This window comes from Salvelinus alpinus, chromosome 10, assembly GCF_045679555.1.
Source record: "Salvelinus alpinus chromosome 10, SLU_Salpinus.1, whole genome shotgun sequence".
Classification (NCBI taxonomy): domain Eukaryota; kingdom Metazoa; phylum Chordata; class Actinopteri; order Salmoniformes; family Salmonidae; genus Salvelinus; species Salvelinus alpinus.
In genome coordinates, this window is record NC_092095.1 from 41,733,839 (window position 1) to 41,760,815 (window position 26,977).

The following is a 26,977-nucleotide window of genomic DNA, read 5'->3' on the forward strand; positions in this document are numbered from 1 at the left end:
TCTCTGCATGGGTCTAAGGCTGTGTGTGTGTGTGTGTGTGTGTATGTGCATGTGTGTGTGCCTGCATTCGTGCGTGTTTGTAGGTGTGTGTTAGTTTGCTAATGCATTCCTGACCTCCACCTGAATGCTAACCTGTGAGTGAACCGTTTCTTTCTGAGGCCTCATGCCTTGTGCCCCCCTCCCATCCAGCCCAGGCAGTAAACCTTAAAAAGAGTCACAGAGAAGCGTTTCACATGGGGGGCTGTTACTAACAGATGTTTGGACCACGGCTCCTTTGCCACTCAATAACATGGGCATGTATTTTGGCCCACACCTGTCTTTCTGGAATGGATACACATACTTTGTGGGCACTGTTACATTGTTTTACATGATCCACTCATGTAAAATACCATCATACTTGAAATAATAGAATGCTTTGCTTGATCAGATTCAGAGTGATCTATCTACGACTCAGGAAGATTACATTTTTCTTTGAATCTGGCAATAGAAATGATGACGTGATGTTATTTCCCCCAAATGGAAATGTCTTAACATGGTAAAGGCCACGGCAAGGTAAAGCATAGAGGGCACTGACTCTCCACTTAGGCCTTAATTCCCTGAGTTAAGCAGCCCCTGTTTCCTCCCCCTGGCTGGCTAATTTAAAGCAGTGGCTTCCTAATCGAATGTCTGTCTAATAAATCTATTAGATCAAAAGGAATCTCCTCACTCTGGCTGGCGCGTGGGGACAGAACGTCTAGACAGGGAGAGAGAATGTTGCTACGCAGTTGTAGAGTCACAACTGAAGTCGTCTTACTGTATCCTCTCTGTCAGGAAACATGGAATGAGTTGTCAATCAATTTTAGAATTAGAACAGAAGGAATCTTGCCTACAGACAGTAGGCTTTGATTCCATCTGCAGGCATGGAATGAGTTGTGATTCAATCAATTCCACAAAGCTGTATTTATATCCTATATATAGGAGGGTCCGATTAAACCTCTGAAAACAAGGATACTTTTTAAGGTAGCTGTAACAGTAACAAGTTCTCAAAATGAAATGTTTCCTTTTGCATTAACTGGGGGAGGAGGATCTCCTGTATCTTGTAAGATTAGAATAATGTAAGATTATGTATATGTGCCCCAATTGTAGATGCTGTTGTAGATGATGAGTCCATTGAGCCAAATCATAATCATGCTCCTATCCTATAGTCCTATCCCTGGATTGCTAATCTAATCCCCTAGAGATGCATATTAAAGCCTGCTTTAAATGGGGTTGTGTGATCAACAACCAGATTAACATACCAATAAAGCATACATCATGATATAGGCAAGTGGGGGGGCCTAGCTTGCTATTAAAATACAGATATGGATAAGAGCGTCTGCTAAATGACTTAAATGTAAATGTAGATATGGAGGATTACGGTCTCTGTCTGTCTGTCCGTGGAAAGAGGATTAGGTGGCGGAGGGCAGACAGATTGGATTTAATGTGTGTGTTCGACTAAATGATTGCTGATGGATCGCAAAGCCTTCATGTAGGGAATGATCTCTGCAAGTCTACCCCTTACCCCCTGCATGGTATACACACACGCTCGCAACCACACAAACACACACACCTCCCTTCCCTCCCTCATGCATGGGTGATAATTACAGCATCACAGGGCCCCTACTTTAGGAAGCACAACAAGAGCGTGACTAGTCTGTCTGTCAGGACAGAAAATATCCTCATGATGCTTAGACAGACAGTAGTAGGCACTAAGCATAACTTCCTGCTCAGCCCCCAACAGAACCAGAGGTTTCAGAGGTTTCATCACAAGTCCCAGCTGTTTAGTGGAGGAGGCTATGGTTAGCCTAGGTGGGTGATTCTCATAAAACTGACAAAAAAATAAATAAATTTTCCACCATAATTACACTTGGAGCATTAAGATTAGGATCTGTATTTCTCTATTTCATAGTATTTATTTTGTTTATTGATCAGATATTATGCATTTGTCTTAATCCTGGTATAGGAAGGCCACCAAAACCCCTGAAATTTCCATCCCTAACTATAACATTTCCCGACAAGATAGAACTGCCAAAGGGGGCGGAGTTGCAGTCTACTGCAGAGATCTGTACCCAAACAATTTGAGCTTCTACTTTTAAAAATCCACCTTTCCAGAAACACGTTTCTCACTGTTGCCGCTTGCTATAGACCACCTTCTGCCCCCAGCTGTGCCCTGGACACCATATGTGAATTAATTTCCCCCCATCTATTTTCAGAGCTCGTGCTGTTAGGTGACCTAAACTGGGACATGCTTAACACCCCGGCCATCCTATAATCTAAGCTTTATAACATCAATCTCACACAAATGATCAATGAACCTACCAGGTACAACCCCAAATCCATAAACACAGGCACCCTCATAGATATCATCCTAACCAACCTGCCCTCCAAATACACCTCTGCTGTCTTCAACCAGGATCTCAGCGATCACTGCCTCATTGCTTGCGTCCGTAATGGGTCGGCGGTCAAACGACCACCCCTCATCACTGTCAAACGCTCCCTAAAACACGTCAGCAAGCAGGCCTTTCTAATCGACCTGGCCCTGGTATCCGGGAAGGATATTGACCTCATTCCGTCAGTAGAATATGCCTGGTTATTCTTTAATAAAATTGCTCCCCTCACAATCTTAAATAAGCATGCCCCATTCAAAAAAAAATAGAACCAGGAACAGATATAGCCCGTGGTTCACTCCAGACCTAACTGCCCTTGACCAGCACAAAAACATCCTGTGGCGTTCTGCATTAGCATCGAATAGCCCCCGTGATATGCAACTTTTCAGGGAAGTTAGGAACCAATATACACAGGCAGTTAGGAAAGCAAAGGTTCCTGCTGCTTCCTGCAGCACAAACTCCAAAAAGTTCTGGGACACTGTAAAGTCCATGGAGAATAAGAGCACCTCCTCCCACCTGCCCACTGCACTGAGGCTAGGAAACGCTGTCACCACCAATAAATACACAATAATTGAGAATATCAATAAGCATTTTTCTACGGCTGGCCATGCTTTCCACCTGGCCACCCCTACCCTGGTCAACAGCCCTGCACCCCCCACAGCAACTCGCCCAAGCCTCCCCCATTTCTCCTTCACCCAAATCCAGATAGCTGATGTTCTGAAAGATTTATGAACAAACAACAGCTAGTTACGTTTTTTTGTATAAATTGTATAAAAATACCAGAGAATTTAATGTACACAATTCAGGCGAAAATATAAAAATAAATAAATAAATAAGACAACTAGGCTACAACTAACTAGGCATCTTAGTCTTCAGAATCATAGTTGATTGTTGCAGATGCATAATGGTTTTATAACTCAATATGCTGCTGCTATGGTTAAAACTGGTTTTATGAGAATCATCCAAGTGTGTAAAGGATGCAGTGGAGGGAGGCAATAAAAAAAAAAGATAACCTTTATTTAACTAGGCAAGTCAGTTAAGAATAAATACTTATTTACAATGACGGCCTACACCGGCCAAACCCGGACGATGCTGGGCCAATTGTGCGCCACCCTATGGGACTCCCAATCCCGGCCGGTTGTGATACAGCCTGGAATCGCACCAAGGTGTCTGTAGTAACACCTCTCGCACTGAGATGCAGTGCCTTAGACCGCTGTGCCACTCGGGAGCCCAGTGTTGGTTCGGTTTGGTCTGGTTACTCCTGAATAATGCCTGTGACTCATCATCCCTACATCCTGTTGAAAATAGAGAAAATTATCTCCAGAGATGTATTTGTAAGTCCTGCTTCCTCCCAGTGAGTGTCCTAGACCTACCCACTTGCCCTTTCCCTCATTTCTCCTATCTACTCACCCAGCTCTGCTGTAGGCCCTTCCTCTCTACTGGGCCTCCATCCTCTTACCCCATCTTGCTATAGCCAGGGACGTTTTGAGGAAAGACAGATCAATCAGGGAAGATGTGTGTCTTTTCTTTTTTTTGGTAGTATGTGTTGTGACATCCTATAAGGAGGAGGTCAGAAACCTGACAGTGTGGTGCCAGGACAACAACCTCTCGCTCAACACGGTCAAGATAAAGGAGATGATCGTGGACTACACCCCTATTCTCATCAACGGGGCTGTAGTGGAGCAGGTCGAGAGCTTCAAGTTCCTTGGTGCCCATATCACCAACAAACTATCATGGACCAAATACACCAAGACAGTTGTTAAGAGGGCACGACAACGCCTATTCATTTACATTTACATTTAAGTCATTTAGCAGACGCTCTTATCCAGAGCGACTTACAAATTGGTGCATTCACCTTATGATATCCAGTGGAACAACCACTTTACAATAGTGCATCTAACTCTTTTAAGGGGGGGGGGGGGGTTAGAAGGATTACTTTATCCTATCCTAGGTATTCCTTAAAGAGGTGGGGTTTCAGGTGTCTCCGGAAGGTGGTGATTGACTCCGCTGACCTGGCGTCGTGAGGGAGTTTGTTCCACCATTGGGGTGCCAGAGCAGCGAACAGTTTTGACTGGGCTGAGCGGGAACTGTACTTCCTCAGAGGTAGGGAGGCGAGCAGGCCAGAGGTGGATGAACGCAGTGCCCTTGTTTGGGTGTAGGGCCTGATCAGAGCCTGAAGGTACGGAGGTGCCGTTCCCCTCACAGCTCCGTAGGCAAGCACCATGGTCTTGTAGCGGATGCGAGCTTCAACTGGAAGCCAGTGGAGAGAGCGGAGGAGCGGGGTGACGTGAGAGAACTTGGGAAAGTTGAACACCAGACGGGCTGCGGCGTTCTGGATGAGTTGTAGGGGTTTAATGGCACAGGCAGGGAGCCCAGACAACAGCGAGTTGCAGTAATCCAGACGGGAGATGACAAGTGCCTGGATTAGGACCTGCGCCGCTTCCTGCGTGAGGCAGGGTCGTACTCTGCGAATGTTGTAGAGCATGAACCTACAGGAACGGGTCACCGCCTTGATGTTAGTTGAGAACGACAGGGTGTTGTCCAGGATCACGCCAAGGTTCTTAGCACTCTGGGAGGAGGACACAATGGAGTTGTCAACCGTGATGGCGAGATCATGGAACGGGCAGTCCTTCCCCGGGAGGAAGAGCAGCTCCGTCTTGCCGAGGTTCAGCTTGAGGTGGTGATCCGTCATCCACACTGATATGTCTGCCAGACATGCAGAGATGCGATTCACCACCTGGTTATCAGAGGGGGGAAAGGAGAAGATTAATTGTGTGTCATCTGCATAGCAATGATAGGAGAGACCATGTGAGGATATGACAGAGCCAAGTGACTTGGTGTATAGCGAGAATAGGAGAGGGCCTAGAACAGAGCCCTGGGGGACACCAGTGGTGAGAGCACGTGGTGCGGAGACAGATTCTCGCCACGCCACCTGGTAGGAGCGACCTGTCAGGTAGGACGCAATCCAAGCGTGGGCCGCGCCGGAGATGCCCAGCTCGGAGAGGGTGGAGAGGAGGATCTGATGGTTCACAGTATCAAAGGCAGCCGATAGGTCTAGAAGGATGAGAGCAGAGGACTATTCCCCCTCAGGAGACTGAAAAGATTTGGCATGGGTCCTCAGATCCTCAAAAACTTTTACAGCTGTACCATCGAGAGCATCCTGACTGGTTGCATCACCGCCTGGTATGGCAACTACTCGGCATCCGACCGCAAGGCGTGACAGAGGGTAGAGCGTACGGCCAAGTACATCACTGGGCCAAGCTTCCTGCCATCCAGGACCTCTATACCAGGAGGTGTCAGAACAAGGCCCTAAAAGTTGTCAAAGACTCCAGCCACCCTAGTCATAGACTGTTCTCTCTGCTACCGCACGGCAAGTGGTATTGGAGCATCAAGTGTAAGTCCAAAAGGCTCCTTAGCAACGTCTACCCCCAAGTCATAAGACTGCTGAACAGTTAATTTAAAGGCTACCCGGACTATTTGCATTGACCCTCCCTTTTTTTTTTACACTGCTGCTACTCACTGTTTATTATCTATGCATAGTCACTTTACCCCTAACTACATGTACATATTACCTTAATTACCTCGACTAACCTGTATCCTCACACATTGACTCGGTACCCGTACCTCCTGTATATATTGCTTCGTTATTGTTATTTTATTGTCTCTTACTTTTTTTTAACTTTAGTAAATCTTTTCTTAACTCTTATTTTTCTTAAAACTGCATTGTTGGTTAGGGGTTGTGAGTAAGTATTTCACGGTAAGGTCTACACCTGTTGTATTCGGCGCTTGTGACAAATACAATTTGATTTGATAAAAGATTTTAGGCTGTTGAGAGACGTAGTGTTAGGTGGAGGTAGTGAGGGTGTGTAAGTACATACACATGTAGTATCACAACACCCAGATGTCCTCCAGATAGGCAATAGGTGTCCTAAGAGATGTGTGCTTACGTGCATATTTGTTTGTTGATGTGTGAGTATTTGCTATCTGTGTGTGTGTGTGTGTGTGTGTGTGTGTGTGTGTGTGTGTGTGTGTGTGTGTGTGTGTGTGTGTGTGTGTGTGTGTGTGTGTGTGTGTGTGTGTGTGTGTGTGTGTGTGTGTGTGTGTGTGTGTGTGTGTGTGTGTGTGTGTGTGTGTGAGTCAAACCTTTTGCCTGAGTCTGTCCCTAGCTTGTTTATCCCCAAGGGTGCCTATTTGTAAAGCAGGGGAGGTTTAATCATCTCACTGACACATGTCCTCGTTATCACCCTAGATTAATGAGCTCTCCATTAATGAAAAAAGCAGGATGTGCTATCCTCTACACGTTTAACACCAGCCTGTACAAGAGAGGGCGGAGGGAAGGAGTGAGAGGGGGGGATAGAGAGGAACAGATACTGTAGAGAGAGAGAAAGAGGGAGGGGGGGACGGAAATATGATGCGAAGCACTGAGCACTCTCCAGGTAGAATGACATCACTCTCTGAGGGAGATATGATATCTATCAGCTCTGTGTTTATTATCCATAACAGAGAGGGTGTGTCTGGGTATTACAGCCCTTACTGTATTTTTGTCTGGATCAAAGCCTCTATTCTTTCTCTTTGTGTTATTTTTCTGTTCTTACAGTCATCTCTCTCTCAGTATTGTTGAATGAAAATCCTATCTGTCTATTGTTTAATATAATTTTGCTTTATATGTATCTAGTGTGCTGATTACTAAGTGAGGTTTCCTATGTGACAAAGCCCATGGGATGTACTTTGTTTGACCATGGCACAATATAGGGAATAGGGTGCCATTTGAGATGAAGACAAAGCCAATGGGTTGATGGATAAGGTGTGGATGAGACAGGGAGAGATGGGAGGCAGGTGCAGCTAACGGGGAGTGCAATCATCAGATACCAGGAACCAGCAACAGGATAGCAAGGTTGCCGTGGCAACCTGGCGTTATTGATTAAACGGTCATCTCTGAGCTCATGCAGCAACCAGGGTTCCCAGTGGAGATGGTACTGGTCCTTTTACAAGGAGAGGAGGAGTGATGCACTGCTCTCTGTCTCTGAAGAGGGGCTCAAAAACATGTTTACATCTGTGCTCAAAGGCCCTAGTCCTCTTACTCTTCTCTGTACCAAATACTATCTCTTTCTTTCTCTCTCCCTCCCCCTCTCTATCTTTCTCCCTCTCTTCTCTCTCTCCCCCTCCCTCCCCCCTCTCTCTCTTCCTCCCCACTCTCTCCCTCTCTCCAGTCTGTGTCTCTATATAAGGGTGTGTGCTGAGACGTTTCATTGGGTGTTCCCACAGCTTTAACTCACATGGTTCAGCCGGATTCACGGGGCTGTGACATACATGGAGATTTTGCTTTCCCATTTAACTAGAATAGAGGGACACTCGACCAGACCAGCCCTGCCCAGACCCAGTGATTTAAGGCATTTGCTGTAAATGCAATGATCATGATGTACTGTAGGGCCTATAGATTAAATCCTATTCATAATTACCTGCTGGCGGTGTATAGGCCTACAACTTTTGAATAGTTTGCAGTGTGTTTGGCTGACTTGAAAGTTGACACCCTCGTGGTATCTTCTTTCAGTGTAAACCAGATTACCCCCCCCCCCTCTCTCTCTGTAGAGCAGAGGGTGCAGGACAGGGTCACTGGTCATCTTGCCCAATCTCAAATCCCTACCAGATGTCTCTCCTCTCCCACTCACACACCCAGTGCTATGGTCACGCCTGGCTCTTGCTCTGGCTGCGGAGTGCTAGGCTATAGGACACTGTGACAGTGTCTAATGGAGGAATGGTGGAGCCCCGTCAGGGACGCAGTACTCTGCCAGACAACAGCCTGGTTGGCAACTGGAGGGGCATGGGGGAACAATGAGTAGGAGGCCTAGGCTATACCTTTTAATACAGCCCTGTGATCCTAGGTTTCTCCTGGGTTTGCCTCTGTAACTTGGTATAAATGGGTCTTCCCAGTTGGGGAGTTGTCTGTACAATATCTGGTGTGTTGAGGCTTGACTGACGTTGCGGTCTTGTACTTTCAAAATATCTCTGTTTTGAGAGAACTTCATGACACATAGGCAGACTTGCTTTGCGAGGCGGAGAAGCATGGAAATTGAGGCTAAGGAGGCAGAAGTACTCCCTTGTGTACCACTCAAAGATGGGATTTCCTGCTAGCCTTAACACAGGCCTACTGTGATGATCACCCCTGATACAGCCCAGCTATGCAGGAGATAGCAGCACAAGCTCCTTCCCCTTCTCCCAGATTAGGAGTTGTCTCTAGCTCCTCACCCCCCCCAGTCACACTACACTCGACTAGAAGACAGAGCAGCTCTCTGTCCGGGGCTCATCTGTGTGATAGGCGTGACCCTGCCCTGTTAACCCATGACTGCTGAACTGAATACCAGCCTCCAATACACTTAGGCTACTTCCACACCAATGTTGAGAGCTTGGTGTGATGACTAGAGAGGTTAGTTATAGTGAGAGTTACCCCTAGAGTCTGGAGTAAAAGTACACATTGTAGCAGTGAGGATTCTGGACCTACAGCTCAGTAAACCAAAGTCCTGTTTAATGAAAATCTGTCCCAGCTAGCACATAACTTTCTGAGAACCATATGTTTCTTAGAGGTTGGTGAGAGCAAGGCTGTCCAAAGGTTATTTGCATACAACCTTCCCAGCTAGCGCACAATGCTCTGAGAACCATATGTTTCTTTTGTGGGACTTCAGCATAGCATTTCCTCAAGGTTCAATTTAAAGTAATGTTCTTAGAATGTTCAGAGAACGTTAAGAAACAACATTCTGTGGGAATTTCAGTACTTCAGCATAACGTTTTCTGCGAGTTTCCTTATGGTTTTATTTAAAGTCATGTTATCAGAACATTAAGACAACCTTTCATAAACACCACAAGAAAACGCTAGTTCAAAGAATGTTCTAAGAATGTTATTTAAAAACATATACATTCCGTTCTCTCCTTCAACAAAGCTCTCTCTATCCTCTATCTTGTTAAGTGTGTTCAGGTGTGTTGGCCGTGCCCACTAATTGGCCACACCTGATCTTAATGAGTGCTTTGTTTCCTGTTTGAATAGACTAAAATGACAGCTTTGTATGAGTAAAAAAAAACATAGCATGCTAGCGCCATCCTGGTGAAGCAGTGGACTAATTCCATGGATAGAGAACATAAGATCATAGGTTTGAATCTCACTGATGCCACAATAAAACAGAAATGTGTTTGCATGATTAATACCTAAGAATGAATTTCCATGTGGAAAAAACAGTTAAACTAAGCTAGTAGCAGCGTTATTAAGTGTATTTTAATAACAAAATGTTATTTAATTACCTTCAAATAACCTATAATTTCTGTTCTAAGAACGTTAATAAAACATCCCAGGAAAACTTTCAGGGAACCACATTATAACATAATCAGAACCTCCCTGCAACCTTAAAATGTACGTTCCCAGAACAGGTGAAATTGTTCCTAAGATCCCAGAACGTTTACAAAATGTTCCATTTTGGTTCATGGCTTCGTTCCCAGAACCAATGGGAAACCAAAAACGTACATTCCCACAACTTCCAAAGAACCAAATGTGCTAACCGGGTTGTGACTCAGCATTCATTAGATGTGCAGACAGCCAGACAGCATTCTCCTGGAGGCCAGAGAGGAAGCCAGCCAGTCAGTCAGTCTGAGGACGGTTGGTAAAGAGCTTGGTTTAAATGCTCAGAACGTCCTAGCGGGCCAGTTTAGCCAGTGTGTCAGCTCCCATTAACCTGGGCCAGGCCTGAGTGACAGGTAGACAGCTGTACCATCGCCGCTATGTCTGTACCGTTTAGCCTCCCTGCACTGAGAAATACAGTGGCCTTTGTCACGTAAGACTTGGGAGATTCTGCTTTACATGTTATTTTTATAAAGTGTGCAGCTCGTCTGTCTGTGTTTTGATTAGTTGTTGTGTAAATTGAATTGATTTAATTTGATTACGTTATTATTTAATTCCATTTCATCTCTATAGAGCTGCTGCCTATGCTGTCTGACAAAATCACAATTTTAGTAGTTCTTCAAAGTAAATAAGGCATACTTTTATGACTGCTGAATACCATCTGTCAATCACTTAGATCATGTATTGTCTGGTAGAGATACCTCACGAAGCAACTACTCGTATCTCTCTCGAACGTGCATTCTTATCTCGATCTCTGTGTCTACACCACACTAACTTAACATAGCAAGTGTAAATGAGGCGTGCAATCGATTATCGTCATTGTATTTAATTACCACATTTTCTGTGCTAAACTATGTAAAATATTGGCCTGTTGGAAACTACAACTCCCTAGTACATCACACAGTCCGGGCTTGATCTGATTTATCTCTAGAGAAACTGCAATGTGCGCATTGAGCTCACAGGAAAAAAAAGAATAAAATGGAATTCAAATCATTTAACCAATGTTGGTCAATTAGTAGCTTAAAAAAATAACGGACATTTCGGTTAATTGCTAAGCATTAATTGGTGTAAAAGCTGTGTGTGGGTTGGTGTGTCTCCCAGAAATCCTCAGCAGAGGTTCGTAGAGGAAGTGAACTGAGAGAGAGAGAGGGTCCAGTCAGTCATTCCCAAAGAGGGAGAAGCATGTCTGGCTGCTCTGGAGTGTAAACAGGGGAGCTAAATAAACTGCTGTATGGGGCAGAGGAGTGCTCTGGGGAGAAGAAGGGGAGAGAGACAGAGGGTAAAGGCGTCACCATACTTCAGTTCAGCTGGCGGCTAGCCGAAGTCAGCTAGGCGAACCGAACGAGTGTGCTCTACTACTCCCTGAAAAGGCCTTCGCTTGAAAAACGTGAAAAAAGTGGCAATAGTACTGTTTGTCCATTTTGAGATGCCGTGCATTGGCTATACACTTCCTAAAAAGATAACTCAAGAAATATGTCATTCATTTTGATGTTTTTGCCCTAGGAGATCCCATACAGCAACTTTACATCTAACTAAGATGTTTGGTGCAGTATTTCTCAATGAAAAATGTGCATGAAAACAAGTCATCTCTCGTTGAATGACAAAGACTTTAGTGAAGAATCCCTACTGTTGACCAATCACCAATGAAGAGGCGTAGACTTCGGAAAACATTTTGTGTGCCCGAACAACCGACAAAAAACCTTACCGAAGTCCAAAACAAACAAAAACGTCACAAAATGTCGTCATAATATATGCACAAACTCTTCCAAACTGTTTCGGCTGGGAAGCATGCAGACGCCTTAAGAGGGAAGGAGAGATAGAAAGAGAGGGTGGGGAGCCCAACTGGAGAGAACCACTGACTCTACGTACCTCAGGCAACAGAGAGCAAGAGTCAAGTTAGGTTAAAGAGGACTGGAGGACTAGATAGATAGATAGATAGATAGAGGAACAAGGGGCATGTAGAGGGAGAGCAGAGAGCGCTAACTAGTTGCCCCCCCCCTCCTCCTCTAAACACCTAATCCTCAACTCTCACATATGTTAAAACGTGTTTCCCAAAAATTATAGTTTATATATCTTCCTTAAACAGAAGTAGAATGTATACAGTAGTCTTACTGTCATGTAACATGCTAGCTTGATGTGTAGGCCTGACCATGCCTGAGACATGGTCAGACTTAGCTACGCTTTAGTTCAGCTAACCGTCTTTTGATAGCCCTGGTCGGTTGGGCAGCAGAAGCAGTTGGCAGCCATTACATGAAAAGACAGAGGTGAGGTTACTCTGCCGCCAGAGATGTTGCAGACCATTCTGCTTTCTCTGCCCGCAATGGGTTCCGAGGTATAGCTATTGACTTAGCTGACTAAGCTACTCTGTGCAGTGTTCTACAGAACCCCCCCCCCCCCACCTTCCGAAACTGACAGAAAGACACCTTGGGAATGGAACAGAGGTATTTCACTTTGTTTTGCTTTCCTTTTTCTGTTATTTTTCTTCCTTTTTTCTTTCCCCTTCCATGTGGAGCTCTTTTTACTTCTTCCCAAGGTAGATCAAAGACAAAGGCCTGTGGAGGCGAACAAAGTATAGACCCAGTGACAACAAGCACCCTCTCTCTGTCTCTCCTTTTTCTAGAAGGGCATTCTCTTGTAATGTTCGTATTTGGCCATGGTTTCTTTGGAAGTGGCGTCACACAGCCTTCTTTACCCACGTAATAACTTTTATTTGTGAAGTTTTGGGGAAGTTGAAAAAGTTTCCTTTACATTTAAAAAGTGACAGCCTTTTACACATATGCCTATACGTCGATGTGAAGTTTTGGGGTGGGGGGGTGGGGGGGGGGTTTAAAAGGTGTCCTTAAAAGTTTAGGCTAGCAAAAATAGTAATTTCTCTGCTTCAGTCTGATGTACCATTGAACCTTGTTCGGTTCTATTCTCCCATCCATCCTGTGTGTGTGTATGTGTGTGTGTGTGCGTATGTGTGTGTTGGGGAAGATAAATACTACTGTCGGATCTGTCGGTCCCTGAGACGTCATCCTTTATTCATCTCCATTAAAACAGCATGAGAATTGCCTTTGCCAGTTGTTGCTGTACCTCTCTCCAATAGATAGGAAAATGCACACGGCGAAGTACATTATTGGATGGGGATGATGAAATAATAATCATATTGGTTCGGGCGGGCCATATACTGGTGGACACTGGTGTTAGATGGACAGAGTTTGTTATGGTATGAGAGAGCCAGGCATCCTCCTCCCACCTTCAAACTCCCATATCAACATACTCTATGCATGACTTGGCATATGCACATGGCATCATGCACCTACTTTTTCTGGGAAGGCACTGATGGCCAAATTTGAAATCTTTGAATTAATTAGGCCTATGAATACAATAAACAATATTGTGTATATTCAGCTTACAAATGGATAAACTGTTTCAATCGGCATTGGCACCGCTGTCTGTGTCTATGGAAGCCTTTTGGTTTGACAGGCCACTAGTCAGCCTGCTAGCCCCAGCCTGCATATTACAAATAGGGCCTACCAGACAACATCAGATCAGCCTCTACCTACCTTTCTCCTCCACAGTTTAGTGTGCCATGGGACTGCTAAACAGAGACATAGAGAGAGAGAGAGAAGGACAGAGGTGGGAGAAAAGAACAGAAAAGGTAAAGGAAAATGTAGATGAATTTAGAAAAAGTGCATAGCCAGCAATTCTCCCAGAGCAAGTTCCTCTGGCTACTGGAATTCGAGGTAAATTGAATCAGCACTTCCTGTGGGCTCACTGCAAGCTACGCTGATGCTGTCAGGATGATATCCATCCTCTTTCACTCTTTAAGTCTTTATCTCTCTGAGGGGTTAGGTTAAATGCGGAAGATACATTTTGGTGCATTCAGTTGTGCCATTGACTAGATCAGGTATTCCCAATGCCGTCGGGGGTACGCCAAATCAAAATGTGATTCACCAAATAACAACAATGTCAAATACCGCTAGCCTAGTCAAATAATTAACATCCAATCACATTAACCGTTACTCTCTCGCGGGAATTCCACTAACGTAGCTGCTGCTCATGTTAGATGGCACAAAAGCCATGACATGGAGACATAGTGGAGTGGTGACGCGCGTGCAAGCAGTTGCTCCCGACACCACTTGGGTACACTGCAGCATCCACCGAGAGGCTCTTGCTGCTAAGGGGAATGCCTGACAGCTCGAAAGACGTTTTGGACACTACAGTGAAAATGGTTAACTTTGTTAAAGCAAGGCCCCTGAACTCTTGTGTATTTTCTGCACTATGCAATGATATGGGCAGCGACCATGTAACGCTTTTACAACATACAGAAGTGCGCTGGTTCTCAAGGGGCAAAGTATTGAAACGTTTTTTTTTAATTGAGAGACGAGCTTAAAGTTTTCTTTACTGACCATCATTTTCACTTGTCTGACCGCTTGCATGATGAAGAGTTTCTCACACGACTGGCCTATCTGGGTGATGTTTTTTTCGCCTGAATGATCTGAATCTAGGATTACAGGGTATCTCCGCAACTATATTCAATGTGTGGGACATAATTGAGGCTATGATTAAGAAGTTGGAGCTCTTCTCTGTCTGCATTAACAAGGACAACACACAGGTCTTTCCATCATTGTATGATTTTTTGTGTGCAAATGAACTCAAGCTTACGGACAATGTCAAATGTAATATAGCGAAGCACCTGAGTGAGTTGGGTGCGCAATTACACAGGTACTTTCCCGAAACGGATTACACAAACAACTGGATTCGTTATCCCTTTCATGCCCTGCCGCCAGTCCACTTACCGATATCTGAACAAGAGAGCCTCATCCAAATTGCAACAAGCGGTTCTGTGAAAATTTAATTTAATCAGAATCCACTGCCAGATTTCTGGATTGGGCTGTGCTCAGAGTATCCTGCCTTGGCAAATCGCGCTGTTAAGACACTGACGCCCTTTGCAACCACTTACCTATGTGAGAGTGGATTCTCGGCCTTCACTAGCATGAAAACTAAATACAGGCACATCCTGTGTGTGGAAAATGATTTAAGACTGAGACTCTCTCCAATACAACCCAACATTGCAGAGTTATGTGCATCCTTTCAAGCACACCCTTCTCATTAACCTGTGGTGAGTTATTCACCATTTTCAATTAAGGTTTTATATGTAAGATGGTTAAATAAAGAGCAAAATAATGTATTATTATTTGTGCCCTGGTCCTATAATGAGCTCTTTGTCACTTCCCACGAGCCGAGTTGTGACAACTTACACTCATTCTTATGTTTAATAAATGTGGTGTATAGTGTATGTGTGGCAGGCTTACAATGATGTCAAAAAACAACATTAGAGAGTGCGCTGACGCTGGTGCTAGAGGGGGTACCAGCTGGAGGTTGAATGTTTGAAGGGGTACGGGACTATAGAAAGTTTGGTAACCACTGGGCTAGATATTTCTAGAGTGAGAGAGAGAGAGGCCATTTAAGTGAGCAGAAAGCATAAAGGTAAATGTTTTCCATAATCCCTCTCTCGTTTCCTCTCCTGGCAGTAGAGTAGCAAGATTATTTGGGGGCTTACTTTGGATCTGTGCCCTGTTAAAACCCAACAGGGAGTAGGCCTATACCATTAGAGGGGTAGCACACACCTTTTAATGCTCCACATGGGAACACACACGCACACACACACACACCGAGATCCGAGATACACAATCCAGTGACCAATTGGAAACAAACAAACAATGGATGGAAAAGGAGTAAAAATATCTATCTACCTCAATAGATCCCTAGACTGTACTAGATCCTAACGTTACCTCACACAAATGATCAATGAACCCACCAGGTACAACCCCAAATCCGTAAACACGGGCACCCTCATAGATATCATCCTAACCAACTTGCCCTCCAAATACACCTCTGCTGTTTTCAACCAAGATCTCAGCGATCACTACCTCATTGCCTGCATCCGTAATGGGTCGGTGGTCAAACGACCACCCCTCATCACTGTCAAACCTTCCCTAAAACACTTCAGCGAGCAGGCCTTTCTAATCGACCTGGCCCGGGTATCCTGGAAGGATATTGACCTCATCCCGTCAGTAGTTGATGCCTGGTTATTCTTTAAAAGTACCTTCCTCACCATCTTAAATAAGCATGCCCCATTCATTTTTTTTTTAACCAGGAACAGATTTAGCCCTGGGTTCTCTCCAGACCTGACTGCCCTTGACCAGCACAAAAACATCCTGTGGCGTTCTGCATTAGCATCGAATAGCCCCCGTGATATGCAACTTTTCAGGGAAGTTAGGAACCAACTTACACAGGCAGTTAGGAAAGCTAAGGCTAGCTTTTTCAAGCAGAAATTTGCATCGTGTAGCACAAACTCCAAAAAGTTCTGGGACACTGTAAAGTCCATGGAGAATAAGAGCACCTCCTCCCACCTGCCCACTGCACTGAGGCTAGGAAACACTGTCACCACCGATAAATCCACAATAATTGAGAATTCCAATAAGCATTTTTCTACGGCTGGCCATGCTTTCCACCTGGCTACCCCCACCCCGGTCAACAGCCCTGCGCCCCCCACAGCAACTCGCCCAAGCCTCCCCCATTTCTCCTTCACCAAAATCCAGATAGCTGATGTTCTGAAAGAGCTGCATAATCTGGACCCCTACAAATCAGCCGGGCTAGACTATCTGGACCCTCTCTTTCTAAAATGATCTGCCGAAAAATGTTGCAACCCCTATTACTAGCCTGTTCAACCTCTCGTATCGTCTGAGATCCCCAAAGATTGGAAAGCTTCCGCGGTCATCCCCCTTCTTCAAAGGGGGAGACACTCTAGCCCCAAACTGCTACAGACCTATATCTATTCTACCCTGCCTTTCTAAGGTCTTTGAAAGCCAAGTTAACAAACAGATCACCGACCATTTCGAATCCCACTGTACCTTCTCCACTATGCAATCTGGTTTCAGAGCTGGTCATGGGTGCACCTCAGCCACGCTCAAGGACCTAAACGATATCATAACCTCCATCGATAAGCGATATTACTGTGCAGCCGTATTCATCGACCTGGCCAAGGCTTTCGACTCTGTCAACACCACATTCTTACCGGCAGACTCAACAGCCTTGGTTTCTCAAATGATTGCCTCACCTGGTTCACCAACTTCTTCTCTGATAGAGTTCAGTGTGTCAAATCGGAGGGCCTGTTGTCCAGACCTCTGGCAGTCTCTATGGGGGTGCCACAGGGTTCAATTCTCGGGCCGACACTCTTCTCTGTATACAGCTCTTGCTGCTGGTGATTCTCTGATCCACCTCTACGCAGACGACACCATTCTGTATACTTCTGGCCCTTCTTTGGACACTGTGTTAACTAACCTCCAGACGAGCTTCAATGTCATACAACTCTCCTTCCGTGGCCTCGAACTGCAAGTAAAACTAAATGCCTGCTCTTCAACCAATCGCTGCCTGCACCTGCCCGCCCGTCCAGCATCACTACTCTGGACGGTTCTGACTTAGAATATGGGGACAACTACAAATACCTAGGTGTCTGGTTAGACTGTAAACTCTCCTTCCAGACTCACATTAAGTATCTCCCATCCAAATTAAATCTAGAATCGGCTTCCTATTTCGCAACAAAGCATCCTTCACTCATGCTGCCAAACATACCCTCGTAAAACTGACCATCCTACCGATCCTCGACTTCGGCGATGTCATTTACAAAAAAGCCTCCAACACTCTACTCAACTAATTGGATACAGTCTATCACAGTGCCATCCGTTTTGTCACCAAAGCCCCATATACTACCCACCACTGCGACCTGTACGCTCTCGTTGGCTGGCCCTCGCTTCATACTCGTCACCAAACCCACTGGCTCCAGGTCATCTACAAGTCTCTGCTAGGTAAAGCCCCGCCTTATCTCAGCTCACTGGTCACCATAGCAGCACCCACCCGTAGCACGCGCTCCAGCAGGTATATCTCACTGGTCACCCCCAAAGCCAATTCTTCCTTTGGCCGCCTTTCCTTACAGTTCTCTGCTGCCAATGATTGGAACGAACTGCAAAAATCACTGAACTGGAGACTCATATCTCCCTCACTAGCTTTAAGCACCAGCTGTCAGAGCAGCTCACAGATCACTGCACCTGTACATAGCCCATCTGTAAACAACCCATCCAACTACCTCATGCCCATACTGTATTTATTTATTTATCTTGCTCCTTTGCACCCCAGTATCTCAACTTGCACATTCATCTTCTGCACATCTACCATTCCAGTGTTTAATTGCTATATTGTAATTACTTCGCCAACATGGCCTATTTATTGCCTTACCTCCCTTATGCTACCTCATTTGCACACACTGTATATATACTTTTTTCTACTGTATTATTGACTGTATGTGTGTTTGTTCCATGTGTAACTCTGTGTTGTTGTATGTGTCGAACTGCTTTGCTTTATCTTGGCCAGGTCGCGGTTGTAAATGAGAACTTGTTCTCAACTAGCCTACCTGGTTAAATATAGGTGAGATAAAACCTCTACGCACCTACATGTCCCTTTGTTGGAGCCCTAATCAGAATCCTACGGGTGTTACAGCAAAGTAGCAGATGTGTGGCCGTCACAATACAGCACACAAACAGGCAGGCTGTGTTCGGGCTTTGATCCTACGGCTTATTTGGAGACAGGATTGATTCTGTAACAACCTGATTGTCAGCTTAAAGAGGATGACATTGTGTCATACATAACCTTTCACCTTCAGTCATTTTGAGCATTTTATGTTACTGTGTTGATCTTTGTTCTGCATGGCTACATAACTATGAACTTTGTGTGTGTGTGTGTGTGTGTGTGTGTGTGTGTGTGTGTGTGTGTGTGTGTGTGTGTGTGTGTGTGTGTGTGTGTGTGTGTGTGTGTGTGTGTGTGTGTGTGTGTGTGTGTGTGTGTGTGTGCGAGAGAGAGAGAGCAGGTAGCCATCTGCCACATTAGTAACATGATCGCTTCACGGTTAAAGCGGTCCTCTGCATCAGTGACAAAGTGGAACCTTTTATTCAGTGTCTGCTTGTTTGTTTAAGATGATATGGCTGACTGGTACAGAGGCTGGTGTGTTGCTGGGTGAGACAGTCCTGAACACTTAAAGGGATGGAGTGTTTTTAATATATTAAGTAGGGAAACAAGGTCGAGTGGAGCCTGGTGACTTGGCACACACACACACACACACACACACACACACACACACACACACACACACACACACACACACACACACACACACACACACACACACACACACACACACACACACACACACACACTCCTAATAGTATAGACAACACATCGCTGACAGTGTCTATAATAACCAGTACAGCCAGAAGAGTTACAGTTACAAGTTTGATCCCAACAATTCATAAAACAAAGCCTCCATCACCAGCACCATAAATACAGGCCTGAGATCTGCTGACGGGTGCAATTACTGGGTCTACGCTATAGCTAGGCTATGTTTTACCTCTAAGCCAAGAGTTTTAGTGTGCATGTCCATGGCTATAGTTATAGAGCTAGACTATAGCCCTGGGCAAGGATAAGGGCCAGATTTATCCTTGCTCAAGGAAACAGCCTCCACTCTTGCGTATAGAGGCATGTCCACAAACTGTAGTGAACGAATCACACTAGACACACTTAAAAAAACATCAACCACTGTGAACTCTAGCTAGACTCTATAGCTATAACTATAGCTTATAGGTAGATTACAGACCTGAGCAGGGGTGAACAAGCACCCGATTTACTGTCCATATCCGCACAATGTAGTGTATAGATGGAACACCACACTACAGCTGTGAACCCGGGGCCTTGTAAAGGTACAGTATAGGCTAGTGACATGGTCTATAAGGTAACAGGCTGTGTATACAGTACTGTATGCTATCCGCTAGCCAGGCCTATATTTACTGTAGCGTAGCAGTGAGCTCGGGATGACTGGTGGATGTAGATGGCTAGTAAAAGTGCTGTACAGACTGAAAATGGAGTGAGCGGAACAGGGGCGGCTGACTAGCTGTGGCTGGTGACATGGCTCATGGACGGCAGCATTTTTATGTGACAATAATAGGAGGATGAGTTACTGTGACGCACCGTTGTGCACCCTGCCCTCCCCTGTGGGAAAAATGTATTGCAGCACCACTCACTCTGTGTGTGTGTGTGTGTGTTAGTGTACTTGTGTTAGTGTGTGTGTGTGTGCATTAGTGTTTGTGTGTTAGTGTACTTGTGTTAGTGTGTGTGTGGTGTGCGTGCATTAGTGTCTGTGTGTTAGTGTCCTTGTGCGTGTGTGTCATGGCGTTTCAATCAGCGGTACAGTACCTTGACCTTGCACATCTAAAGGCCTACGGTAGCCTATGTGTTTAGCACACCAATGTTATGTCAAGGCACCATTTCGTTAACACGGACCACTTCAGCTCATTAGCTAGTCTCGGGACTAAGTGATAGAAACGCTTGCTTGAGTTAACAACGTTAGGTAATCGACATAGCCTAAACACGCACCTCTTCACTTCTTGTTTACGTACAGTACATGATTAACATTGACCATGGCCATTTCACGTTACAGTGAAAGATGGGAATTATTCTGGCTCATGCATAAATGATATACAGTCAGGTCCATAATTATTGTCACTGCCCTCCGTAGCTGAGCCGGACCTAGAGACTTAGGCTACAGTACATCCCAAATGGCACCCTATTCCCTATTTCTTATGAGCCCTGGTCAAATGTATTGCACTATAAAGGGAATAAGGTGCCATTTAGGATGAAGCCATAGTAGAGTTTCGGACCCTGGCATCCTAACCCTCAGGTTGTGGAAGTGTGGTGTCAGCTCTGTGATCTGTGATCCCTTCTAATCGTCCTTCTGCTATGACTACTTCTTGTCCCAGTCCCAAGCCGTTGCCCACTGCCAACTAGGCCCCTACAGCCTCTATCACTACATCCTGAAGGGGAATGTAGTGTGACCGCTTAGCAGACTGGGAAAAATGTGGTTGTGTTCATATGATAGGCCAGCCTACTTTTTTTTTTTTTTTTGTACCAATATCTTGGGTCAGTGTCTGTGAGTTGACATGATGACAGCCAATTTCCCAAATCCCCACTTCCACTTCAATTGGTCCTTTCAGAGGCAATCTATCTAAAATGTACCTAAAATGTACCCGGTTCTTAATGTGACTCTTGTTGCTGTCTTAATTTTTCCTTTTCCCTCCCTCCCCACCTCAGGAAGCCACTGGAGGTTCTGATTACACTTCTCCTTCTCCTGCCCGGCGTGTCTCTTACGTCTTTCAGTTTTGTTTTCTTGCAAGTCACGTTGTCTAATAGTGTGTTAGGTTTCCTATTATCCTCGTCATTCCTTAGAGCCACTCGTTATTTCCCCCCAAAAAACCTGTAGACAGGAAGGAATAAATAACCATGAGGTTAGTCATCACACCAAAACATACTCATATCTCGTTGCCTGTCTGTCTACTTAAATGGTTATTCCTCACTCTTAAGGTTTCTTGAAGAACTCTTGCCAAATAAAGAGTCTTTGAGTTAGGTGTGGGGTTCTTGACATAGCATCTACGGTTCTTAAGAATTCCGAAAGGTTCCTGAAATGTATGGAAGCCTGTAGATGTATCCCTTTCATAACACACAGTAAACTGGCCAGTGTTAACTAGTATTGAATTTTCAGTGTTACATATCTAGTGTTGATTCAAGAGTTAAATTTAACACTCAGTGGTGTAAAAGAACCCCAGTGTTTGTGTTAATTACCAGGGTTGAACCAAAACCACGCCCATCATTATCATATTTCCCTCTATTGCAGGTTTATTTTTAGAATAGTTTGTTTCAATATCTATGTTTTTGCATGTACATTGATTCCTTAATCTGACGAACATGCCCTTTTGACCTGGCTAACTAAAACTGTCATTGATGATTCTACACCAGTGTTTTCCCAACTCCTGGTCCTCCAGTACCCCAACAGTACACATTTTTATTGTCTTATAAATAAGATACATTTTTCTAAACTATTCCAATCTGTTACTTGGACTTATTGCACCTGTTACTGAAATGGTTGTTCAACTTTAGATGTTTAAGGTAGTCTCACATCTTAGTCTTCCCAATCCTGGCTGTCAAAACCCCACAGCAGGTTCGTCACTAGTTCCCACAGCCACAAAGTCATAAACCCCGCCTATTTCTACAATTTATCATCTTCAAATGTGATTTTAAACCTAACCTTCCTTAACTCTAACCTTAAACACACTGCTAACCTCATGCCTAACCCTGACCTTAAATTAAGACCAAAAAGCAAATGTTTTTTTTATAACTTTTTATGAAATAGCCATTTTGATTTTGTGGCTGTGCTATCTAGTGGAAACCCTAGATAGGGTTTCCACTAGATAGTGTCCCTCTCTCAGTGTGTGTTTCCAACCTGTGTTTCTATGTAAATAAAATGACTAATTCCCAGACACAGCTCATCAATGTGGAAGACAGGACAGGGGGCTTCGCTCGCATGGATGAGCAGAGGGATGAATAATGTTATCAGATCGTCAGTGTATACCTCCCCTCCCCCTCTCCTCCTTCTCTCCTCTTCTTTCTGTGTGTGTACCCGTGTGTGCGTGTTTACAGTAAGGAGGATCGGTGCTAGGCTTGCCATCCATCACACCACCATGGCCTTTCAGCACACCTCGTGGCCGGCCACTCCCGTCTGCTGGGTTTATTAAAAGCCTGAGTGTGATCGCTGATCTGGCTGACAACACACACACACACACACACACACACACACACACACACACACACACACACACACACACACACACACACACACACACACACACACACAGATAAAGACGAGCATCACACTCACAGATAAAGACGAGCATCACACTCACACCTCACCCAGCAGTAGCAACAGTTACAGATCTTTGAAGAAGCAAACAAAAATCCCAAACCAGAAAATGTTTTGGCCTTCCAGCAGGCAGGAGTAGCCACTAGATAGCACAGCCACAAAGTCACAAAAAATCATTAGACTCCCATCACTTCTAGTCAATCTCACATTGGTATGACCAGTCTAGTAGCTGCTCATCCTTCACTCTGCATAGAACATTCTTTATTTCCTCTTTCTATTGGTCGATGAGAGCAAAAAAAGTGGTAAACAGGAAGGCCACTGTTCACGGTCACATTGCCTCATGGAATTCCCCCAGCCAGGGAAGTTCAGTTCACACAGTCAGTGCTATGTTTGTCCCTGTGCAGCCACCATACTGAACTCCTGATATACTGTAGGACAGATTATATGGAGAAATTGAGGCAAGATAAGTATTCATAGTTCGTATCCTTGACCTCTCTGTGTTTGTGTCAGGTTATATCAGATGGGTGGGGCCTAGATAGAGCAGGGCTATGCTCTTATTAGTACTGGCTGGGTCAGAGGCAGGCAGTCAGGGAGGGAGGGAGAGGGAATGAGAGATCTGTGCCTATCGACTGCCCCCAGAGAGTGTTGATGCTCTCTTCGATTTCTGCCACAGAAAGCTAATGGTCCCTCTGCCAGTGGTAATGACCCCCCCTCCAGCTCCACAACACACACACACACACACACACACCACACACACACACACACACACACACACACACACACACACACACACACACACACACACACACACACACACACACACACACACACACACACACACACACACACACACACACCTCCACTGTGTAGTGCGGCACTTCTTTTGTCTGTTACACACCAGAAGGCTGTTAATACGTCAATAACTGATGACAGAGCTTACCTGCTAAGACAGCTATTTGACTCTGTTGTTCACATCAGCACCAGTGCAGGGAAAGGGCATTTACAGTGCATTTGGAAAGTATTCAGGTACCTTGACTTTTTCCCCCGAAAATGATGTTACAGCCTTATGTAATGTGTACACTGGGAGTAGGGAAGCAAGTTCAGGGAGTGTATTTAATAAATAAATTAACATAAAACAAAACACACAGGTAACGTACAGACATGAACACTGGAACAGAAACAACACCGCCTAGGGAAAGAACCAAATGGGGTGACATATATAGGGAAGGTGGCAGGTGATGGAGTCCTGATGAGTCTGATGAGGCGCTGGGACGTGTAACGATGGTGACAGGTGTGCGTAATAATGAGCAGCCTGTTGACCTCAAACGCCGGAAAGGGAGTATACGTGACAGTACCCCCGCTTTGACGCGTGGCTCCAGCCGCAGGACGCCGACCAGAGGGACGGTCCCTGGGACCAGGAGTGGGCCGGACACTTCTGATGAGGCACGGGAACCTGACGAGCCGGCTGAGGCGCGGGAGCAGAGAGGAATATACTTGACACCTTACTCTAAAATGTATTTAAATAAAATATTCCTCCTCAATCTACACACAATACCCCATAATGACAAAGTGAAAACAGGTTTTTAGAAAACTTTGCAAATGTATTAAAAATGAAAAACGGATTTACCTTATTTACCTAAGTATTCAGCCCCTTTGCTATGAGACTCAAATTGAGCTCAGGTGGATCCTGTTTCCATTGATCATCCTTGAGATGTTTCTACAACTTGATTAGAGTCTAACTGTGTTAATTCAATTGATTGGACATGATTTGGAAAGGCACACCTGTCAATGGGGCAGCAGGTAGCCTAGTGGATTGAGAGTTCGGCCAGTAACCGAAAGGTTGCTGACAAGGTAAAAATCGGATGTTCTGTTCTTGAACAAGGCAGTTAACCCACTGTTCCCCGGTAGGCCGTCATTGTAAATAAGAATTTGTTCTTAACTGACTTGCCTAGTTAAATTATGGTTAAATTAAAAATATTTAAGGTCCCACAGTTGACAGTGCATGTCAGAGCAAAAACCAAGCCATGAGGTCGAAGGAATTGTCCGTAGAGCTCTGAGACAGGATTGTGTCGTGGCACAGATCTGGGGAAGGGTACCAAAAATGTCTGCAGCATTGAAGGTCCCAAGAACACAGTGGCCTCTATCATTCTTAAATGGAAGAAGTTTGGAACCACCAAGTCTCTTCATAGAGCTGGCTGCCTGGCCAATCTGGGGAGATGGGCCTTGGTCTGGGAACTGACCAACAACCTGATCTGTCACTTTGACAGAGCTCCAGAGTTCCTCTGTGGAGATGGGAGAACCTTCCAGAAGGACAACCATCTCTGCAGCACTCCACCAATCAGGCCTTTATGGTAGAGTGGCCAGACGGAAGCTACTCCTCAGTAAAAGGCATATGACAGCCCGCTTGGAGTTTGCCTAAAGACTCTTAGACCATGAGAAACAAGATTCTCTGGTCTGATGAAAACAAGATTGAACTCTTTGGCCTGAATGCCAAGCGTCACGTCTAGAGGAAACCTGGCACCATCCCTACGGTGAAGCATCGTGGTGGCAGCATCATGCTGTGGGGATGTTTTTCAGCGGCAGGGACTGCGGGACTAGTCAGGATCGAGGGAAATATGAACGGAGCAAAGTACAGAGAGTTCCTTGATGAAAGGTTCACCTACCAACAGGACAACGACCCTAAGCACACAGCCAAGAAAACGCAGGAGTGGCTTCGGGACAAAACTCTGAATGTCCTTGAGTGGCCCAGCCAGAGCACGGACTTGAACCCCATCTAACATCTCTGGAGGTACCTGAAAATAGCTGTGCAGTGATGCTCCCCATCTAACCTGACATAGCTTGAGAGGATCTGCAGAGCAGAATAGGAGAAACTCCCCAAATATAAGTGTGCCAGGCTTGTAGCTCCATACCCAAGAAGACTTGAGGCTGTAATCGCTGCCAAAGGTGCTTCAACAAAGTACTGAGTAAAGGGCATGAATACTTATGTAAATGTGATATTTCAGTTTTATATTTTTAATACATTTGCAAACATTTCTAAAAACCTTTTTTTGCTTTGTCATTATGGGGTATTGTGTGTATATTGATTGGGGAAAAAACGATTTTAATACATTTTAGAATAAGGCTGTTACGTAACAAAATGTGGAACAAGTTAAGGGGTCTGAATACTTTCCGAAATGCACTGTAGGCTAATATAAGACCATGTTTCATTGAGGTACGATTTCTTATTTTTCATTCGTCATTCTAATGTTAAGAAATGATGGGGTTAATGTGTGTGTTAGTCTCCTATACAGATGTAGGAGCTTAATTGAATCACCCTGTTGCAGGAGAACCTTCCTGCAATGCATGACATTTAAATCTTGTAGTGTATTTGAGGTTTGCAAAGCCTTCTGAAGTTTGTCATTTCTACTTTGTAATTAGGAAAAAATTACTACAAAAATGTCCATTAATTATAATGCACATAATAATTCACCTTTCCTGTTGCTGCAGGATTATTTTCCTGTTGTAGCAAACTGGCTCAAATTAAGATCCTATTGTAGACACCCATAGAGTTTGTCAGTCACTCCCAGCACAGAACAGCACAGTGATTGAAGGTGTCATCAGGGAAAGGCTTTTTCAAGTCAACCTCGTTTTCACTTTCTCCATCTCCCCCCTCACCTGGTTTAACAAGACAGATTTCCCCAGCCGGCCCGATGGAGGGTTTAAGTGATGGTTGTCCTGGTCATTTAGGAGCAGTGTAATGGTCTTAGCTGTGCTGGCTGACCGCTCTAATGATCGGGGTAGGGCTGAAGGATACGCTGGTGCTGGGGCTAGGGCTGGTGTCTGGGGGTGCTTAACCCTGCTTGAAAGCCCAGTGAGGGGGGACTACGCCTGGGGCAGAGTGGTAGGGAGTTGTGGGGGTCTGTGTGGGGTATGGTAGGGTTGACAGAAGGACTCTTTGTTGATTAAAGTTGATGGCGTTAACCCTTTCTTACAGCTCTGCCTAGTAACAAGTGGCTAATGTCACATGAGAACAGCAGCACAGCTTGTAGCATTGTGAAGGGGGTAGGCAGGGTTTGTAAGCAGGAAGTGAGGTCATCGGAGGGTCATCTGTGACGGCTGACATTCTAGAACCGAGAGAAGGGGAGATTTCTCAAACGTCCTTAGAAATTTGACAAAGCATTTTCTCAGATATAAATAAAAAAAGGCTTATATATGCCATTTGTGTAGGTGTCAGAATTAGTCAAGCTAGGCTGTCTACATGAATCCTGGTTGTCGGGGTTTCATAGGTGTGCTGATCATAATTCTAACGTGCAGGTTGCAAGGGTTGTAGAAATACAATTTTGCAGACAAACAAAAAGTCACTTCTGTTTCGTTATTTCAACGTTTCCTCCTGTTTCAGTGTGTGTGTGTGCGTGTGTCCAG

General features: G+C 45.0%; 2 protein-coding genes across 3 annotated transcripts in view; one reads left to right on the forward strand and one right to left on the reverse strand.

The window, feature by feature from the left end:
- Positions 1-26,977, forward strand: part of LOC139532064 (zinc finger E-box-binding homeobox 1-like) — an 87,467-nt gene that overhangs the window by 10,743 nt on the left and 49,747 nt on the right. The gene's annotated exons all lie outside the window — the stretch shown is intronic.
- The window catches only part of LOC139531400 (uncharacterized), a 45,718-nt gene continuing 22,945 nt past the window's right edge, over positions 4,205-26,977 (reverse strand). Inside the window, exons 3-4 of the mRNA XM_071327850.1 lie at positions 23,932-24,041; positions 4,205-5,176 (exon numbers count right to left, since the gene is read on the reverse strand). Of these exons, the coding sequence (XP_071183951.1) occupies positions 4,348-5,176; positions 23,932-24,041 (939 nt within the window). The 3' untranslated portion in view covers positions 4,205-4,347. The remainder of the gene's footprint in view (positions 5,177-23,931; positions 24,042-26,977) is intronic.